Source organism: Xenopus laevis, chromosome 4L (assembly GCF_017654675.1).
Source record: "Xenopus laevis strain J_2021 chromosome 4L, Xenopus_laevis_v10.1, whole genome shotgun sequence".
Taxonomy (NCBI): domain Eukaryota; kingdom Metazoa; phylum Chordata; class Amphibia; order Anura; family Pipidae; genus Xenopus; species Xenopus laevis.
Genome location: NC_054377.1, coordinates 324,808 through 346,006, shown reverse-complemented (window position 1 = coordinate 346,006; position 21,199 = coordinate 324,808). Strand labels below are relative to the sequence as shown.

The 21,199-nt window shown below is 45.5% G+C and overlaps 1 protein-coding gene across 1 annotated transcript in view; it reads right to left on the bottom strand.

Annotated features, from left to right (window-relative positions):
* Positions 1-21,199, bottom strand: part of otog.L (otogelin L homeolog) — a 70,724-nt gene that overhangs the window by 22,290 nt on the left and 27,235 nt on the right. Inside the window, exons 21-33 of the mRNA XM_041589632.1 lie at positions 20,236-20,343; positions 19,040-19,178; positions 17,826-17,960; positions 17,333-17,479; positions 15,148-15,267; positions 13,930-14,046; positions 13,562-13,718; positions 13,354-13,380; positions 12,907-13,074; positions 10,481-10,759; positions 8,196-8,313; positions 5,385-5,464; positions 616-5,306 (exon numbers count right to left, since the gene is read on the bottom strand). Coding sequence (XP_041445566.1) covers positions 616-5,306; positions 5,385-5,464; positions 8,196-8,313; positions 10,481-10,759; positions 12,907-13,074; positions 13,354-13,380; positions 13,562-13,718; positions 13,930-14,046; positions 15,148-15,267; positions 17,333-17,479; positions 17,826-17,960; positions 19,040-19,178; positions 20,236-20,343 — 6,286 coding nt within the window. The remainder of the gene's footprint in view (positions 1-615; positions 5,307-5,384; positions 5,465-8,195; positions 8,314-10,480; positions 10,760-12,906; positions 13,075-13,353; positions 13,381-13,561; positions 13,719-13,929; positions 14,047-15,147; positions 15,268-17,332; positions 17,480-17,825; positions 17,961-19,039; positions 19,179-20,235; positions 20,344-21,199) is intronic.

The following is a 21,199-nucleotide window of genomic DNA, read 5'->3' as shown; positions in this document are numbered from 1 at the left end:
TATTAGCCATAATAGTGCAAGCTGGAACGCTATATTAATTCTGCAGAATGCTTTACCATACCTGGGTAACAGCTCTAGAAGCTCTTAATTTTTGTTTAGGATAGCAGCTGCCATATTAGCTTTGTGTGACATCACTTCCTGTCAGAGTCTTTACCTGTTCACTCATAGCTCTGGGCTCAGATTACAGCAGATAGGGGAGGAGACAGGGGAGAGGAGCAAACTGAGCATGCTCAAGCCCTAGCCCTGGAGGTTTAAGCTGAAAACAGGAAGTCTGATACAGAAGCCCATGAGTACACAATAGAAGGAAAGAAATGTGCTGTTTCTTTTGACAGAGGACTCAGAGCAGCAGGGTTTACTGGTGTATTTATATATATTTATATAGACCTTTCTAATAAAGCTTACTTAATTTTAGCCTTTCCTTCTCCTTTAATGTCAGTGGGATCAGAAAGTCTATATAAGTGAACAGATTGTCTCAAACATCTAGTTATCAGAGTCTATCTCATGGACTCCACTAACTCATGTGAGTAGGGGTTGTTTTGGGGTGTGCTACCCCTAATCACATTGGTAGAGAGAGCTTTTATTCCAGCATGGGTGACAGTTGTTTATAGTACATACCACACAAGCTTGGGAGGTGGCTGTTTCTCTGGAGGGCACCAAAGCCGACACAGTCAGTCCTTCTGAGATTCCCTCATCTGTTCTCCGGTCAAGTGAATAGGCCGAAACGCTCTGCGGATAGGTCTGAGAGACATAGGAGGGTGACCCTGACACTGGTGAAATGAATGTGGTGTTTAATGTCAGGGACGTTCCTGAAATCAGGGCAGGAGAGGTCATGGCTTGTGTTTGGGACAGTGACTCCAGGCTGGTTGCACTGATAGGGAACAGGCTAACGGCGTGCGTTGTCGGTGCGTACGGGTGTTTGGTCACATAAGAGGCCAAAGTGACTGGAGAAGCATAAACCGTTGCTGTGGCATTGGGTGTGGGTGAATATAAAGGTGTCGGTGATGTAGTTGGCTCTGATAGTTTCAATGTGGTGAGCTCTGTGGCTCTATAGACTGTGGAATAATTGGTCGTTTTCATTGAAGTTGCCAGAACCTCTTGGACTGTTTTCTGTGGAATGTCCGAGACTGCGTGGGTCAGCCTGGGAAAGGTTGGAATCTTGGTGGACAGAAAGCCCAGAAGTGGAGTCCAATACACAGAAGTTGCCGTGACTGCCATGGTCATAGGGGGTGGACTGTAGGTGGTGGTTGAAAGAAACACAGGCTTAGGTGTCCCTGAAACTTTATCTCTTGTTATTGTTATTGCTGGTGTCAACATCTCCTCAGTTACTAGCCCAGCAGCCGGCGATCCTTTTGGTGTTGGCTGAAGAGGGGCTAATGTTTCAGAAACAGTGACTGATGGACTGCCTGGCTGAGAAACAGAACTAAGCTGACCTGTTGTTTTATAGGCATCTGCCGATGACAGCTCTTTCAATCCAGATGTGACTCTCGTTGATGTAAATAACGATTCTGCCTTGTCCTTAGATGGCAAACGAGTCATTGTAACCATTGGTGGTGTTGCTCTGGCTGTAGAGGAGGTAGTCATTGTGCTAACCTGGCCAACTAGGTGAGTTGGTTCCTTGACCATGGTCATTGTGGCATCTCCAGCTGAAACAAAGCTGGGAGACGTGGCAAAGGATTCCGGTATCAGTTCCTTTATTCCTGTGCTTTTCAATGGAGAAGAGACAGCTGAGTAAGCTTGGGATAATGAGCTAGTAAAAGCAGAGCGTTGACTAGTTAACTGCGTTATCCTGATGATATCTGCTGAAGGGCTGGCTGAGCTCAGCCTGGATATTGTTGCACTGGCCTCAGTGATTGCTGTTGCTTCAGTAACATTTTTAGTAGACAATGCTGTTGATGGCTTTATTGATGTTGGCTCTAGCAATCTTGAGGTGTAATAGACAGTGGCCGTTGATGTCCCATCTGTAGATTCTGTATATATAGGAGGAATTGTTGCATTCCTTATTTCTTGAACTGTAGTTTGAACATCAGATGGCCCCATGGTTCCTGTTAAATCTTTGAGTTTTTTAGTTACCTTCCTTGTTACAGTAGGCATTAAGTGAGAGATGGCAGTTACTTCAGGGGACAAGACTGGTTTGGATTTGGTGGTAGACAGAGTGAAAGGGACTGCAGTAAGTCTTGTGGTTAGTGTGTCATTGGTTGGCTCTGAGTAAGGACGTAGTGTGGTGCCAGTAATGCTGAGTGTAGCTAGTGAAGATGGAGAAGTCACACGTGATGTTCTCAAAGAAGAGGGCTCCTCTGTTGACCACACTGTAGATATTTCTTGCAAAGTAGAAAAAGCTGGAGTTACCAGTGATACTTTAGTCGTTCTGTCAGTTGGTGCTTCAGATAATGTAAGTGCACTACTGACTGATTTTGTGGTTTCCACCTTTGTTGTCAATAAGATGGTTGGAACTGGAGTTCTCGTGCTTTTCTCCAGGGTGACCGTCGGTGTTAATGTCTCTACAGTCAGTGTTGGAGGCTGAAAAACATGTTCCCTAGTGGAAATCTCTGGAATGGTTTGAGGATACAAAGCTGATGTGGGTATTGCAGTTGTAGAGACACCAAGAGTCTCAGAGACTGGTTGTTGAGTGTCATTCTTGCTGGTTGCCAGTGGAAAAGTGACAGTTACGAGAGTAGTAGTTTCTGTAGGAGATGCAGCCTTGGTCTCTGTAATTCTGGTTTCTGGAGACACTCCCAGTGATCCTGTTTGTTTTCCTGAAATTTCAGTTGGTAACACTTTGGTGGCAAATGGTGTGACCATGTCCTGTACTACCAGTATTGTGGTTTGTAATGAAGTTGGCACTCCTTTAGGGTAAGAAATAAACTCTGTAGTTGCAGAGGTTTCCGAAATGCCACTGGTGGTTGCCAAACTTGTTAGTATTGGTAGTCTGTCTTTTACTACCTGACTAATGGCAGTTGCTGGACTCTCCATTGTAGATAACCTGTCTTTGACCATCATCTCAGTGATAGTGACCGTACTTGTTGGTGTAGATAATCTGTCTTTGACCATCTCTTCAGTGATAGTGACTGCACTTGTTGCTGTAGATAACCTCTCTTTGGTCATCATCTCAGTGATAGTGACTGCACTTGTTGGTGTAGATAACCTGTCTTTGATCATCTCCTCAGTGATAGTGACTGAACTTGTTGGTGTAGATAACCTGTCTTTGACCATCTCCTCAGTTATAGTGACTGAACTTGTTGGTGTAGATAACCTGTCTTTGACCATCTCCTCAGTGATAGTGACTGAACTTGTTGGTGTAGATAACCTGTCTTTGACCATCTCCTCAGTGATAGTGACTGAACTTGTTGGTGTAGATAACCTGTCTTTGACCATCTCCTCAGTGATAGTGACTGAACTTGTTGGTGTAGATAACCTGTCTTTGACCATCCCTTCAGAGATAGTGACTGCACTTGTTGCTGTAGATAACCTCTCTTTGGTCATCATCTCAGTGATAGTGACTGCACTTGTTGGTGTAGATAACCTGTCTTTAACCATCATCTCAGTGATAGTGACTGCACTTGTTGGTGTAGATAACCTGTCTTTGACCATCAACTCAGTGATAGTGACTGAACTTGTTGGTCTAGATAACCTCTCTTTGGTCATCATCTCAGTAACAGTAACTGCCCTTGTTGGCGTAGATAACTTGTCTTTGACCATCTCAGTGACAGTAACTGCAGTTGTTGGTGTAGATAACCTTTCTTTGACCATCTCAGTGACAGTAACTGCAGTTGTTGCTGTAGATAACCGGTCTTTAACCCTCTCCTCAGTGATAGTTACAGTACCTGTTGGTGTAGATAACTTGTCTTTAACCACTGGACTAGAAAACAAAGCATAAGGAATTCTAGTTGTAGCTGTCCCAGGGTATGAATCTGTTGGTGTGGTCTGTGATGTAGCTATCTTCTCAGTACTTGTTTTTGTTGTAGCCAGTGTGGTCTTTTCTGTGGATCCATGAGTAGAAGAAACAGGTGTAGACAATGTGTACAACATCTCAGGAGGCTCTCTGGTTGCCAGAACTGAAACAGAAGCTGTGCTCGGGCCTTCTGTTGAAGCAAATGTGGGCTCCTTAGTAGGAAGCAAAGTTGTTCTTTCAGTGGTGAGCATGTCCATCTCAAGAGCAGTAGATAATATTCTTGGGACTTTTGTTGATGCTGTAAATAATGTTCCCTCAAGTCCAGTAGACTGTGGCATTGCTGATAGAACTGTGGTCCTGTTTGTCTCTCTTCTGGTAGCACTCAGTGCGGGAGCTTGGGTTGCGCTTATATTAGTGACTGGTAAGGGTGTGACAAGCTTGGTGGTGTATGATGATGTTGTTGGTGCTGTTGGAGATGTGCTTAAGGAGACAGGAACTGCCGAGGAAGGAAGAGAACTAAGTGTGGTTGTAACCTCAGATATTGTAGGAACATGCAACGTAGTGATCAATAAGTGCAATGGTGTTGAGGTGCTGGTACTCATTGTCATTGCAGAAAATGTGGCATTTACTGTAGCTATATGATGAGGCTCTATGGTTGTTAGAACTGAAACAGCAGATGTGCTTAGACTTTCTGTGGTAGAAATGGAAGTAAATATGGGTTCCTTGGTAGGAAGGAGTGTAGTTCTTTCACTGGTGAGCATTGCTGTGACTAAGGGAGAAGTTAATGTTCTTGTAGCATTTGTTGAAATGGAAAACACTGTTCCTTCCAGTTGAGTTGACTTTGGCTTGGCTGTGGGAAGGGAGCGGGATGTTCCTAGAGAGGTGCTTGTCCCTTCAGTCTCCATGCTACTGACACTCAGTGTTGGTGCCAGGGATGTGGTTTCATTGGTGGCTGGAGCGGTTGAGACTAGTGGCAATGTCAGTGGCTCTGAAGGTTGTTCAGTTAAGGGAAGGGGGATTTCTGAGGAAGGAACAGTAGTTGTTTCACTAGCCTCTGAAATCCTTGGTGCATGCACTGTAGTGATTGCTGTGAGATTCTGCTGGGGGCCTGTTGGAGTTGGGGTGCTCGTTCCCTCTGGAATAAAGGAATACGCTGTCACCGGCTCTTCTGAGGTCTCAAGCGTTTCAGCTGAAAAGAACACTGAGACATTTCTCTGGATTTCAGATACCGGTTCTGGAGTGGAGGGAATGATCCATTTAGAAGGCATCGGTGAGATGGAACTTAGCTGAGTAGTTGGAGGCAAAGTTGAAATTACAGTTGGGTAGGTTGTCATGGTAACTGCTGGAGTCAGAGTTTGAAGTTTTGTGGGTGCAGGAGTAGAAATCAGTGTAATGACACCAAGTGCGGGTTCAATACCTGAGGGCAAAAAACAGAATAAATATATTTATAATATAGACCCGTTGTAATGGCGCCAGGCCCAGCGAAAGTACTTACAGTCATCAAAGAACACACATTTCCTTGTCACTTCATCCAGCACCATCTCCGGGGGGCAAAGGGGGATACATCCTTCCACCCTGAAAGAGAAGCCACAAAATGAACTTGGAAACCCAGTGAGGGGCACACAGAATACAGTGCAACAAACAGCAAGTGATTGCACTCATCTCACTCATTATGTTGCCCTTTAAACTTCTAGCCAGCGCCGATGCAAGGGAGTGGCCAACTCAGATAGTGGGCGGGCAGGGCCGGATTTCAGGAATCGGTGCTCCAAGGCCTCATGGTCCCAGTGGGGGCCGCTTTGTGGATGCACGCCAACCCCCCAGGCCACATGTTCCTAGCGCCGGCTCTTAGTGTTCAACCCCCTGCACTAGTGCACTCTCAAGCACTGGAGCACATGGAAGCTTTGAGTCCCCAGTGCTCCTTAGAATGCAGCTGAGTGGCTGCCCCTACAATTTTGCCACCCTAAACCCAGGCCTCACCGCAAATCTGTGGGCGGGACTAGAGCACTAATGGCAGTTTATGGGGGAGGGACAAAGATACTCTCAATAATACAATTTTCTCCATGGAAAATAATTCAGTGTGCCAATCTAAAGGGCAGCTCCCAAGTGACGTGAGACGACAGCAGAAGAACTAAGAACTATTTTAGTATCACCAGTAGCAACAGTAATGCAAAATCTCTGATGATAGGTGGGGATTATGGGATATCAGTGAGCGGAATAATCCCCCTCTAATTCTTGTGTGCGTGACACCCGGCACAGCCAATCATGGGGCAGAAATGATTTATTGGTTTGTTGTTGTTGACGCTGCTGAATGTTACTCAAGAGGCCCTATCATTGCTGTGGGTCAGGTGTCAGTCTGTCCATCTCCCAGAAGGCCCCTGTGCAATACAAAGTGTGTGCCCTGCTACATGGTGGATTAAAGGGGCAACTCCCCATAAAATGAACTGTTAGTAGGACGTGGGCAGTGATATTCAGATTGTGATCTTAGTGGCCCTGAATAGAAACACAAGTGAATAATGATAAAAGAAAAGGCCTCCCATGTGCCATGTGTCTGTCTATCTGTAGAGAGGCCTTTACTGGACCCACGACAAACAGAACCTGTACAACTGACCCACACTGGATTGGCCCTATCACAGGAAAAACAAGGGGAAATCCGTGCAGGGGAAGGAAATACAGTAGGAAATAGCTGCAGGGGAAGGAAATACAGTAGGAAATAGCTGCAGGGGAAGGAATACAGTGGGGAATCCCTACAGGGGAAGGAAATGAAGTGGGGAATACCTATAGGGAAAGGAAAAACAGTAGGAAATAACTGCAGAGGAAGGAATACAGTGGGGAATCCCTACAGGGGAAGGAAATACAGTGGGGAATCCCTACAGGGGAAGGAAATACAGTGGGGAATCCCTACAGGGGAAGGAAATACAGTGGGGAATCCCTACAGGGGAAGGAAATACAGTGGGGAATCCCTACAGGGGAAGGAAATACAGTGGGGAATCCCTACAGGGGAAGGAAATACAGTGGGGAATCCCTACAGGGGAAGGAAATACAGTGGGGAATCCCTACAGGGGAAGGAAATACAGTGGGGAATCCCTACAGGGGAAGGAAATACAGTGGGGAATCCCTACAGGGGAAGGAAATACAGTGGGGAATCCCTACAGGGGAAGGAAATACAGTGGGGAATCCCTACAGGGGAAGGAAATACAGTGGGGAATCCCTACAGGGGAAGGAAATACAGTGGGGAATCCCTACAGGGGAAGGGAATACAGTGGGGAATCCCTATAGGGAAAGGAAATACAGTAGGAAATAGCTGCAGAGGAAGGAATACAGTGGGAAATCCCTGCAGGGGAAGGAAATATATAGCTGAAAATGGCTGCAGGGGAAGGAAATACAGTGGGAAATCCCTACAGGGGAAGGAAATGCAGTGGGAATATCTAGAAGGTTATGAAATACAGTAGGAAATAGCTGCAGGGGAAGGAAATACAGAAGGAAATACCTGTAAAGGAAGGAATACAACAGTAAAGCAGTCGGTTTCTGCACCTTCATAACTCATCAACTATCTGTTACCTGTTGTCCGTAACATAACAGTTTATTTGCCTTACATTACTGATATATGTAAATAAAACTGAGATATGGTCAGCGTATATATTTGTGATCTCTTTAAAGGTCCCCAGAGATTTTACTTCAGACATGTGATCTCTTATCCAGAAAGTTCAGAAATATATAATTCTAACTTTTAAAAATGATTTCCTTTTAATACTGTGATAATACAACAGTGCCTTGTACCTGACGGCGACTAAACCACATGAATCCACATTGGTGGCAAAACAATCCTGCTGTGTTTATTTCATGTTTTTATGGAGGAAAAAATGCAGGTCATAAGCATTCGGTCTTACTACAAACACAATCGCACACACATCCATTAAATGAATAATGTTTTTGGTTCGTGTCGGAGATCTCTACCAGTTCTCCTCAGATCTATGAGGCATCAGGGCTTTCTAATGTGCCACCATTTCCGCTCATAGAGCAAATCAATGTCAAATGATCATAAAGTGATAGATCATTCATGGTTATGCAAGATAGCTAGCTCATAGTACAAGTTGATCCAGGGATTCGTTTGATTGCATCTTGGAGTCACGAAGGAATTTTTTCCCCAAATTGGAGAGGCTTCAATCAAAAGAGTTTTTTTGCCTTCCTCTGGATCAACTGGCAGTTAGGCAGGTTATATACAGATTTAAGGCTGAACTTGATGGACTTTGTCTTTACTATTTTACTATAGGAACTAGCTGCAGGGGAAAAGAACTGAGAAACTCACTTTGGGACGTCCCGGCAGTATTCCCCTAGTGGATCCCGACAGGAGCGGAAGCAGGCGCTGCCACAGGCATCGTAGCGCCACTCACAGATTGGGCGAGAGCCGGTCCTTGAATTTGACTCTAGAAACATGAAGATTCATTTGGAGCGTCATTGAGAGTAAAAGGAAGGTGACTATTTGTCTGGCAATGTCCCCAGTTGCTTGGAACCATTAACCACTCACATCCCGGCACAGATATACCCACAATGCCACGTGCCATATTTACTATGAAGCACCAGGTGATGGGCACAGGGGACAAACTCAGAGGATAAAGGGAACATCATTGTGATTTACACACGCAGATAATAAAGGTCACTATGAATGTAGACATATGTGTCTGCACTCTAATGTGGGTGCTACATCAACTGTGTAACTGTTATAAGTCCTTCAAAGGATCAGCACCCCAAATTCCAACATTCAGGAGCCTGCTGGGGCCTTTACTACGCTGCCATGCACCATGATGAAATAATCATTTGAATCACATAATTGGCAGTGCTGAACCACTGATGGACTGACATATAAATATATATAGAGAGAGAGAGAGAGAGAGTATGGCATATAGGTGTGACACACACAATACAATGGGACTGTCATTGTGAGAAGGTGGGCGACACTCAGGACCCCCAGGCACCAGTATGTTGCTATGTCTCCATAGCTGAGGAGACGTTGGTGCAACTCGGGAGTGACCTGTATATTGGGGTGCCAGGCCTAACAGTGATCTTTCCTCCATCTGAGTCTCGTTGCACCTGTCACAAGGCAACAATTCAGGGGCCGGGGGCTAGTGCGGGGGGGGGGGTCTGTAAGAAAGGCTCAGATGTGACAACACAGGGGAAAGGAAGGATTATTTCTGTCGACATATTACTGGGAAGCCAGAGGAAATATGTGCTTAGCACAACAAGCCCAAAATAGAAATCCATCTTCATCATGTCAGAGGGAGAGATGTGCCCCTCCATCCTGGAATGGAATATATAACATAAAGCATATTTCTGGCACAGCCCTATTAATAGGCCACATTTCTCTGTATATAGGAGAATAAGAGGAGCTGGAGTATTGGCACAATATGATTTATTACCATATACACAGGTCCCGTGCCACTCACAGCCAGCTACAAGGATTCCTATCGTACAATGTGCCCTCTCCTCTAATGCCCACCCTACCACTGACTGTTATAAAGGTGCCGGCACAGTTTCCTAAGGTTTATCCTTTGGATGTTCAGTGACAGATGATTAAGAGCAATAGTAACACACGAGTATCTCATATACAATTTACTGTATGGCCACTGAGCTCTGGCCGGTGCTTTGTACGGATGGAACAAGGGGAGGAATTGAGTGGTTTCAGAGCTCGCCCCCCCCCCAGCACTGGGTAATTACTGCAGCTAAAAATACTGTGCCATTTGTTTGACTTACTGGAAAATTGACACCAGTCCCAGGGTGCAGGGAAAGTCAGATTGGGCATTTGCTGACTATTGGAAATGCCGGACTGTAAGTGAGGAGCCGGGAACGTCGGGGAGAGAAGAATGGGGCAAGGAAAGGTCTCAGGAACAAACAAACAAGCGCTGGCATTTCAGATGGTTGGGCAAATACCGTCACACTGGCATGTAGGGACCCCTCTAACCTGCACCCCCTATGGCTCTAGCTGCATCTCTTTACTCAGAGGGGCACCCAATGAAACTGGATTCCAGGCCACTGGGAGTACAAGGGGCATCTGTCCTGGGGATAAAACATATGTCTGTGCATTTGCTGGGACCAGTTTCCACCCCTTAGGCTCACAGTGTCATGAAACCCATCCCTCATCTCGTTCCATTGTGAAGTGATGGATTCTGGGACTTGATATGCATCTGCTTTCCGTAGTGGGCAGGGCACAGATTCTCTGGAAAGCAATGAGGTTTCAATCCATCACTTCCCAATGGGAAAATGTGAGGCAGGGGTTGCATGACACTGTGAGCCTAAGGGGGCAGGTCATAATAGAAGAGCTTAGGGAAGGGGACCCAGAGCATTAGAGCTGTGGGAGGTTCCCAAATTCAGTTGAGCATCTGGGCCTCCATCATGTGCATTTATAGACAGACCAGTGAGACTGGAAAGTGGGGTTTATTTGGCTGAAATGAACGTCTGTGTGTCTGTAAAAGGAGATCACCCTCGGCTCTTCAGAATAATCCACTATTAATGTCCCTGTTCTAATACTAAGCAAGGGTTAATGTGTGCTATTGGGGGTATTTAATGAGCACCATGTGCCCCAGGCAGCCCACTCACCTGCTAAGCGGAAGATGGTGGAGAGCCTGAAGGCCACAGAATGGTGATATTTGGTGAGGAATACGGCCGACGCCGTGATGCGAACAAAGTGCCCGGGTTTGGCAAAACTCTCGAAGGCGTTGTACCCGGCAATCCATGTGTTCTTGTGGATCACAAACGTGGATCTGCTGTGAAACTCCTCACTTTTCTGCCACTTAGCAACATGGAGGGTTCCGTTCGCTCCGACGTGCAGGAAGTAGTTGGGCCGATCCGCAATCTCCAAAGACACCAGGTTACGGTCTGCGAAACATTTAATCCTCATATTAACCAACGAGCAGGTCACCCCAGCCATCAAATGGGTCTGTTCTAATGGAATTATCAGGCTTTCTGTCAACTGCAAGGAGTTCTGGGTAATATCCCACCTTACCCCATAATCACACGGCCCCTAGAACTTCCCTCACAACCAGGGATTCTGGGTAATATCCCACCTTACCCCATAATAACACCGCCCCTCGAACTTCCCTCACAGCCAGGGATTCTGGGTAATATCCCACCTTACTCCATAATAACACCGCCCCTAGAACTTCGCTCACAGCCAGGGATTCTGGGTAATATCCCACCTTACTCCATAATAACACCGCCCCTAGAACTTCCCTCACAGCCAGGGATTCTGGGTAATATCCCACCTTACCCCATAATCACAGGGCCCCTCGAACTTCCCTCACAGCCAGGGATTCTGGGTAATATCCCACCTTACCCCATAATAACACCGCCCCTAGAACTTCCCTCACAGCCAGGGATTCTGGGTAATATCCCACCTTACTCCATAATAACACCGCCCCTCGAACTTCCCTCACAGCCAGGGATTCTGGGTAATATCCCACCTTACACCATAATAACACCGCCCCTAGAACTTCCCTCACAGCCAGGGATTCTGGGTAATATCCCACCTTACCCCATAATAACACCGCCCCTAGAACTTCCCTCACAGCCAGGGATTCTGGGTAATATCCCACCTTACCCCATAATAACACCGCCCCTAGAACTTCCCTCACAGCCAGGGATTCTGGGTAATATCCCACCTTACTCCATAATAACACCGCCCCTCGAACTTCCCTCACAGCCAGGGATTCTGGGTAATATCCCACCTTACTCCATAATAACACCGCCCCTAGAACTTCCCTCACAGCCAGGGATTCTGGGTAATATCCCACCTTACCCCATAATCACAGGGCCCCTCGAACTTCCCTCACAGCCAGGGATTCTGGGTAATATCCCACCTTACCCCATAATAACACCGCCCCTAGAACTTCCCTCACAGCCAGGGATTCTGGGTAATATCCCACCTTACTCCATAATAACACCGCCCCTCGAACTTCCCTCACAGCCAGGGATTCTGGGTAATATCCCACCTTACACCATAATCACACGGCCCCTAGAACTTCCCTCACAGCCAGGGATTCTGGGTAATATCCCACCTTACACCATAATAACACGGCCCCTAGAACTTCCCTCACAGCCAGGGATTCTGGGTAATATCCCACCTTACCCCATAATCACAGGGCCCCTAGAACTTCCCTCACAGCCAGGGATTCTGGGTAATATCCCACCTTACTCCATAATAACACCGCCCCTAGAACTTCCCTCACAGCCAGGGATTCTGGGTAATATCCCACCTTACCCCATAATCACAGGGCCCCTAGAACTTCCCTCACAGCCAGGGATTCTGGGTAATATCCCACCTTACTCCATAATAACACCGCCCCTAGAACTTCCCTCACAGCCAGGGATTCTGGTAATATCCCACCTTACCCCATAATCACAGGGCCCCTAGAACTTCCCTCACAGCCAGGGATTCTGGGTAATATCCCACCTTACTCCATAATAACACCGCCCCTAGAACTTCCCTCACAGCCAGGGATTCTGGGTAATATCCCACCTTACACCATAATCACACGGCCCCTAGAACTTCCCTCACAGCCAGGGATTCTGGGTAATATCCCACCTTACACCATAATAACACCGCCCCTAGAACTTCCCTCACAGCCAGGGATTCTGGGTAATATCCCACCTTACTCCATAATAACACCGCCCCTAGAACTTCCCTCACAGCCAGGGATTCTGGGTAATATCCCACCTTACCCCATAATCACAGGGCCCCTAGAACTTCCCTCACAGCCAGGGATTCTGGGTAATATCCCACCTTACACCATAATCACACGGCCCCTAGAACTTCCCTCACAGCCAGGGATTCTGGGTAATATCCCACCTTACACCATAATCACACGGCCCCTAGAACTTCCCTCACAGCCAGGGGCCCTTATTTATTTGGGCTCAGAAGTCCGAAATGAATATCCATAGGAATCTGCAGTGGGTTTGTGCATAACTGTGTGTCAGGCCGTTACAAGAGATATTACAGATGTTTCCCTATGGGATCCAGAACGTACCGTGGGCCCTGGGTTTGTAGAGGCCGGGGGTCAGCATGAAATGTATTGAGCCTCCTGCAATAGAATCGCCTCCCCTCATAGCAAAGACTCCCCCGTCCTCTGGTCGGGTTCCAAGCACCAGGCTCCGGTCCAAGTAAGTGACCAGTCTGTAAGGCCCTTTCCCTAGAACTAGAAAAATGACATTTAGTTAGTGACAGATTCAGCCATAACTCTGATATTACATCAGCAGCCCTGTCTTGCTTTATGGCAGAGATTTGAGTCTCAGCAGGACCAGGGAGCCTTCATCCCATTGACACCACTAAAAGATGGGGGGTCTCTGGGAATAAGAGAGCGAGACTGAAGGAAACATTTCAGTACATTGAATGAAGCCACAGACAGATAGAAATGATGTGATGCCATTGGGGCAAGAGAGGAGCAAAGGGCGGGTGTATTTTCGTGCAAACGTACCTTTATTGAAGTATTCACAGTCGTACGCTAAAAAGGGGAAAATAAGATAAATGTAAATAAACAGGAATAATAAGGAAACATATTCAGCAGTAGCCAAAGTCATAGAACGGCTTGTCCCCCGGGATGGAACTAATGATTTGTGTGAAAGACGGGGGGTCCCAGGGCAGGACTGTGTTTGTCACATTAGGGCCCCCATATAAATACTCACGGCACAGCCTGGGGGACCTCCAGTCAATGGCAACTCCTTGTTGGCAGCACTGATGTGCGTAGGCAGAAACGCTGGTGCAGAAACACTCGCAGTCACCCCCTCGGCTACAGCCGCACGTGTCCGACAGGCAGTTGGAGTAAAACCATGTGACATCTACCTGCAAGGAGCCACGAGAGGAACAACAGGGGGGATAAATATGTGCCCTACAATTATTCTCCATGTTATCCAGTCACCCATTAAATCTATCGATACAGGGAGATTGTGTCATGTTTCTGCTCACCAATAAAACTACAGGTGGAACAAGCGCAACTACAACAAACAACACTTCAATATAAATACTGAGAAGCAGCTGCAGTTCCTTTACTCACCACTGGATGGCAGGCCTCAAACAGCTCACTCATCAGGACGGCACATTCCTTCTTAGCAAAGGGCTCTCTCAGGGGGTTCATGTTGCAGGGGTTCCTAATGTCTGAGCTGTCAGCACACTGGGTGGGGGAGGGAAGAGACTCGCTTTAACCCAATGAGTCCCACACTGCCCAATGCACACACTATTGAACCCATTGGGGCTCCCATTCTACTACACCATGTACACCCTCTCCAAGCAGTGTATGGAGCAGTCCCTGCAGTACAGACCTCAGTTTTGGGCTCATTTTTAAAGGGATATCCCCTATGATATGCAGTGACCTGCATTAATCTAAGTGCAGTAACTGCTGATTGGTTCCATGATTATTGCACTAGGGTGAATCCCACCCCCCACCCCCATAGTAACAATAAGGGGCATATTTATCAAGGGTCGAATTTCGAATTTGAAAAACTTCGAAATTCGAATTCAAAAAGACCAACCGAAATTAAGTAAATGTTTTTTTTTTTGACCGCATAGATCAGTTTTCGGTCTCATAGGTCCGTATTCGACCAAATTCAAATCATATGAATCAAATTAATAGCGCATACGATCGAATTCGATTTGTTTTTCCCAAAAAAACGTTGATTTTTCAAAGTCCACCAATTGACTCCAAATAGGTTCTAGGAGGTCCCCCATAGGCTGAAACAGCAATTCGGCGGGTTTTAGATGGCGAATGGTCGAAGTCGAATTTTTATAGAGACAGTACATGATAAATTTCGATATTTGAATTATCACATTTTTTTAAAATTCAAATCGATTTTGGACTATTCCCTACATAGTAACATAGTCCATAGTCCATCAAGTTCCCTAGTTGTAGTACACAAAATATAGCTCGAAATTTGAATTTGAAAATTCACCTTGACCTTTAATAAATCTTCTCCTTAGACTTGGCAATATAACAAAAATATATATTTATGTTTAGGGCGAATCTGTCCATATTAGTACATGTGATGTGAAACTCCAATAAATGCACTTTTTTTCCATATCTGTGATCTAATTGATCTAATTTGGGAAGCCCCTCGGGATCATGGCGAGTTTTTTAAGATTTCGGGCGAACGTGTTATTATATAGGCCTGGGCATATACAGAATAACGAGGGCAATTAATGTCGCACAGAGATTATTTGGGGCAGTTCTGCACATTATTTGCCCCATGTCTGACCCAACATTAATAAAACCTTTTACCTCCACCGCTGCCCAACTGTTTCCAAATTCCTGAGAGTTGGTCAGATCAAAGTTATCGGGGGTCCTCATTTCATTTACCGTTTTCAGGTCAAAATTCCCGCACAGTCCACTGAGCTCACCCTGGGGAGAAACATGAGGGGGAGACGATTAGGGTTTTATATCTGACAGGCCTGAACCTGTTATTACCCCCCTAATGAGCAATAGGGGCAATAACTGCACATTCCATAGAAACATAACGATCAGTTCAGTGCAGGGGCCCCCCAATTATGGAGATAACTCCTGCACTGGGGCCAAATGATAAAGTAACAGGGGTCTCAGGGTACAGCAAGTACAGTACAACACTGCCACCTACAGGCATAACATGGAATTATCCCCCCATGCATGTGTGATATTAAAGGGGAAATATACCTCCTCCTCCCCTGTGTGACATGAGCTCAGTCAGTTGGGGGGTATATAGAACAGGGGGGGGCAGATATAAATATACATGTATTATTGTTACAAATACCCAGCTGATTCCTCAGATTGATATGAACCCCAATACTGTGTTTGTGTGATATTAAAGGGGAAATATCCCTCCTCCTCCCCTGTGTGTTATGAGCTCAGTCAGTTGGGGGGTATATAGAAGGGGGGGGGCAGATATAAATATACATGTATTATTGTTACACAAACAGCTAATTCCTCAGATTGATAGGAACCCCAATATTGTGTCTGTGTGATATTAAAGGGGAAATATCCCTCCTCCCCTGTGTGACATGAGCTCAGTCAGTTGGGGGGTATGTAGAAAAGGGGGACAGATATAAATATACATGTATTATTGTTACACACACCCAGCTGATTCCTCAGATTGATAGGAACCCCAATACTGTGTCTGTGTGATATTAAAGGGGAAATATCCCTCCTCCTCCCCTGTGTGACATGAGCTCAGTCGGTTGGGGGTATGTAGAAAAGGGGGGACATATATAAATATAAATGCATTATTGTTACACACACCCAGCTGATTCCTCAGATTGATAGGAACCCCAATACTGTGTCTGTGTGATATTAAAGGAGAAATATCCCTCCTCCTCCCCTGTGTGACATGAGCTCAGTCAGTTGGGGGGTATGTAGAAAAGGGGGGACAGATATAAATATACATGTATTATTGTTACACACACCCAGCTGAATCCTCAGATTGATAGGAACCCCAATACTGTGTCTGTGTGATATTAAAGGGGAAATATCCCTCCTCCTCCCCTGTGTGACATGAGCTCAGTCGGTTGGGGGTATGTAGAAAAGGGGGGACATATATAAATATAAATGCATTATTGTTACACACACCCAGCTGATTCCTCAGATTGATAGGAACCCCAATACTGTGTCTGTATGATATTAAAGGGGAAATATCCCTCCTCCTCCCCTGTGTGACATGAGCTCAGTCAGTTGGGGGGTATGTAGAAAAGGGGGGGGGGGACAGATATAAATATAAATGTATTATTGTTACACACTCAGCTGATTCCTCAGATTGATAGGAACCCCAATACTGTGTCTGTGTGATATTAAAGGGGAAATATCCCTCCTCCTCCCCTGTGTGACATGAGCTCAGTCAGTTGGGGGGTATGTAGAAAAGGGGGGGGGGACAGATATAAATATACATGTATTATTGTTACATACTCAGCTGATTCCTCAGATTGATAGGAACCCCAATATTGTGTCTGTGTGATATTAAAGGGGAAATATCCCTCCTCCTCCCCTGTGTGACATGAGCTCAGTCGGTTGGGGGTATGTAGAAAAGGGGGGACATATATAAATATAAATGTATTATTGTTACACACTCAGCTGATTCCTCAGATAGATAGGAACCCCAATACTGTGTTTGTGTGATATTAAAGGGGAAATATCCCTCCTCCTCCCCTGTGTGATATGAGCTCAGTCAGTTGAGGGGTATGTAGAAAGGGGGAGGGCAGATATAAATATAAATGTATTATTGTTACACACTCAGCTGATTCCTTAGATTGATAGGAACCCCAATATTGTGTCTGTGTGATATTAAAGGGAAACTATTGCTCTATTATACATGGATTATAACATTGTATTTTGACCATCTCTTAGAACAGCGCAGGAGCAGGTGCCCCAGAGAATAGGGTAACACTGAGCCAAAATGAAGCCTCTTTGTTCCTGGAGTTGAGTGGCCCCTGGATGGACCTACCTGCCACTGTGGGCCAACTTGCAGGTGAATGGTTGTTCTTTGGTCCCAGACAAGAGTAATTTGCTCTGCAGGAAAATGTACAAATGTGAAGAATCCTGCCTGCCAGATGTGGATGTTCTGCCTCTTATTCAGGACACTGGCGGAGCTCTGCGAGGGAGGGGGCAAATGTATTGGTTAATATTCAGCTCGTTTTGTTCTGGTCTCTATCAGGTAATAATTACACATTTCTATTGATAGGAACATAATTAGTATTAATGAGAAATGTGTGTGGGCACAGGACAGTGCAGTACAAGAGTCAGACAGCAGGTGGAGCTCTACACTTAGTACTTATTTATTTCAGACACTTTCACTACAAGTTTGTTTTGCAGAGGAAAAGGGAATTATTGATAGACCAATAATATTATTAGAATAATTATTAATGAGCCAATAAGTGGAGCAGTGGATTCTGTACTGACGACGGACAGTTTTCTATATTCAGAAATGAGAAAGTTACCGGGTTGCCGGTGTCGTCGTTGAATATAATGAGCGAATGTCCGACATGGATAGAGATCAGTTTGCGGCAGATGATCCCCATGTTGTAGCAATTCACGTTTTCTACAATGACGGAAAAGCTGGTGGGGGATAAAGCCTGTAAAACAGCAGCAAAAGGGTTAAATGGCATGGTGAGAGCAGAACTAGAGCTCCCACAGGAGACAAGATTAACCCTGAGGAATATGTGCCACTGCCCCAGGCTTTGTGCCCCTTTCATACCCTCAATTCCCCCCTGACTCCTTTATGTGCCCCCTCCTGTCACCCTCCTTCTTTATCTTCTCTTCTTACCCCCACATTATGTTCTGCCTGTTGCTCTTATTGCCCTTTCTGCCCTTCAGTTGCCCCTTTCCCTCTGTGCTGCTTTCTGTTCCTCCTCCTCCTCCTCCTTGTGAATAAGTATTGGGGGGACTCCTGTCATTAGGTGGGTTCCCTCTGTGGCCAAAGCAAAATCCAGAGACTGAGATTTGGGAATGAGTAATTAGGGATGCACCGAATCCACTATTTTGGATTGGGCCGAACCACCGAATCCTTTGTGAAAGATTCGGCCGAATACCGAACCACATCCGAACCCTAATTTGCATATGCAAATTAGGGGTGGGAAGGGGAAAACATTTTTTACTTCCTCGTTTTCTGACAAAAAGTCACGTGATTTCCCTCCCGCCCCTAATTTGCATATGCAAATTAGGGTTCGGATTCGGTTCGGCTGGGCAGAAGGATTCGGCCGAATCCGAATCCTGCTGAAAAAGGCCGAATCCTGGCCGAATCCCGAACCGAATCCTGGATTCGGTGCATCCCTAGTAACAACTAGTACTAATATGGAATCCCTGGGGCTGGTGGCAGATTCTTACCTTTATTGAATAGATAAATAAAAATGTTGGAACAAGGGACTCTGATGGGTCTCACATGGATCAGACCAAAACATCTCATTTATTTGAGCATCTCTTGCCTGTGACTAAGTGTCCCAGTGACACAAACACATTACAAATAACATTTTCATATTTTTATTTATTTTTTATACGAGACCCATCAGAGTTCCTTGCTCCAACATTTTTATTTAGTCACAGATTGTCCGACCCCTTGGGCTGAGGGCCTGGGTCACCTATATCATCTGGTGAGTAACTTGATTGGTGAAGCTTTTTGGCTTAAATCTGTATTTGTCCTGCAGCGTATTCTTACCTTTACCAGGTGAACTTTACAGGCCCCCACAAAATCAAAAGAAAGCCCATCAAAGGTGCGGTAATGGCGGTCCCCATAGGTGGTGCACATGGAGGGACAGGGGTGGAAGGAGCACTGGAAGGATCCGTGTTGGCAAACACTACGATACACACGGGAATTACAGGTGACACATATCTGCTTCATACAACACATGGAACACAAGGACTGAGGCCACTGGGCAAGTGCTACAAACCATGTCTGACACACACACTGTATATATATATATATATATATATATATATATATATATATACACACACACTGTATATATACACACACACACTATATACACACACACTATATATATATACACACACACTGTATATACACACACACACACACACTATATATACACACACACACACACACACACTCTATATACAAACACACTGTATAAATACACACTATATATACACACACACACACACACACTATATATATACACACACATGACAACACCAGTAACACTGCAGGAATGAGTTTTCCACTGAAGTGGCAGTCGCTGGTGCCATCAGTCCATTTATCTTTCCTATTATCTACATCCTACATAATATCTACATCTATATCCTATATACATCTATCTACATCTATCTCTATCCTGTATTATATCTACATTTAGCTATATCTATATCCTACCTACATCTATCTGTCTATCTCTATCTATCTATCTATCTCTCTATCTATCTATCTATCTATCTATCTATCTATCTATCTATCTATCTATCTATCTATCTATCTATCTATCTATCTATCTATCTATCTATCTGTCTATCTATTTATCTCTCTATCTATCTGTCTGTCTGTCTGTCTGTCTGTCTATCTATGTACTGCTGTCCTATTTATGTATATCCTATATATATCTATCTATATCTGTATCTACATTCTCCTGCCATAGACTCATTAAGGTCCAATTCAGAGCTAAGGAAGCCTATGGAGGGATAAGAGTTAATATGAAGAGATTAGAATACAGGGAGGGCTGGATATGTGCGGCCTTTGCAGCAATGCCATTAATCAGAGTTCTCTTTGCTGCAGCCTGTGTGCGCCCCCTAGTGGTACATAATTAATATATATACAGTATATAAATATATATATATTTACAGTTTATGAGACATGGTCTGTATTAAGGTTCAGTGGCAGTGAACACAATAACAACTCACCACGTATGGCAGGAGGAATTGACCACATCTCCGGGGAAGTATTCCTTGGCTTTCCATGAACACGGACACGCGTCTGGCTCAAAGCATTCGTCTCCATGTTTAACCAGCCTGTAAATAGGGACTCAACTGTGTCACCAGCATCTCCTGCACCCCCTGCAGCACCCCCTTATCTCTACAGATACCCCCACTGTATGGTCAGTCTGTCCTTCTGTACAGATACCCCACTGTATGGTCAGTCTGTCCTTCTGTACAGATACCCCACTGTATGGTCCGTCTGTCCTTCTGTACAGATACCCCACTGTATGGTCAGTCTGTCCTTCTGTACAGATACCCCACTGTATGGTCAGTGTGTCAGACAGTTGGGGGGCAGCTTTCTGGGGTTCATGGGAATGATCCAGTTGGTGAGTGGAAGAGACTGGGTCAGGACAAAGCAAGTGATAACACTTCACCTTCATATTGTCAGTACAGAGGGTTCTGTAACTATCAGAGTGGATTTAGAATTAAGGTCCATTCACCCACCTGTGATTCATTGTTTGGCCAGTTCTGAAGGGGGAATGTAAATGACAATATAATAATATAATGGCACCAGCACCAGCAGGACCGGGCTCAGACAATGTGGTCTCCATGGCAACCGGGCGCAGCTTTGGTCTCAGTGAGGTTCCCCCGGGCCCAGCAAGTGATAACAGGTCTGTTTATTGGGAAGCCAAGTGCCGGATGGATTTCATGGAGCCGCAACATCAAGGGAAAAGGTGTCCACTCCCGACATTGGGAATTTACAGTCCTGTCTGCCCACTGCCCAATCCCTGTCTGCTACTGCCGACCCCTGTCTGCCCACTGCCCAATCCCTGTCTGCTACTGCCGACCCCAGTCTGCCCACTGCCCAATATCAATCCCATTGCCCGACCCCAGTCTGCCCACTGCCCAATATTAATCCCACTGCCCAATATTAATCCCATTGCCTGAC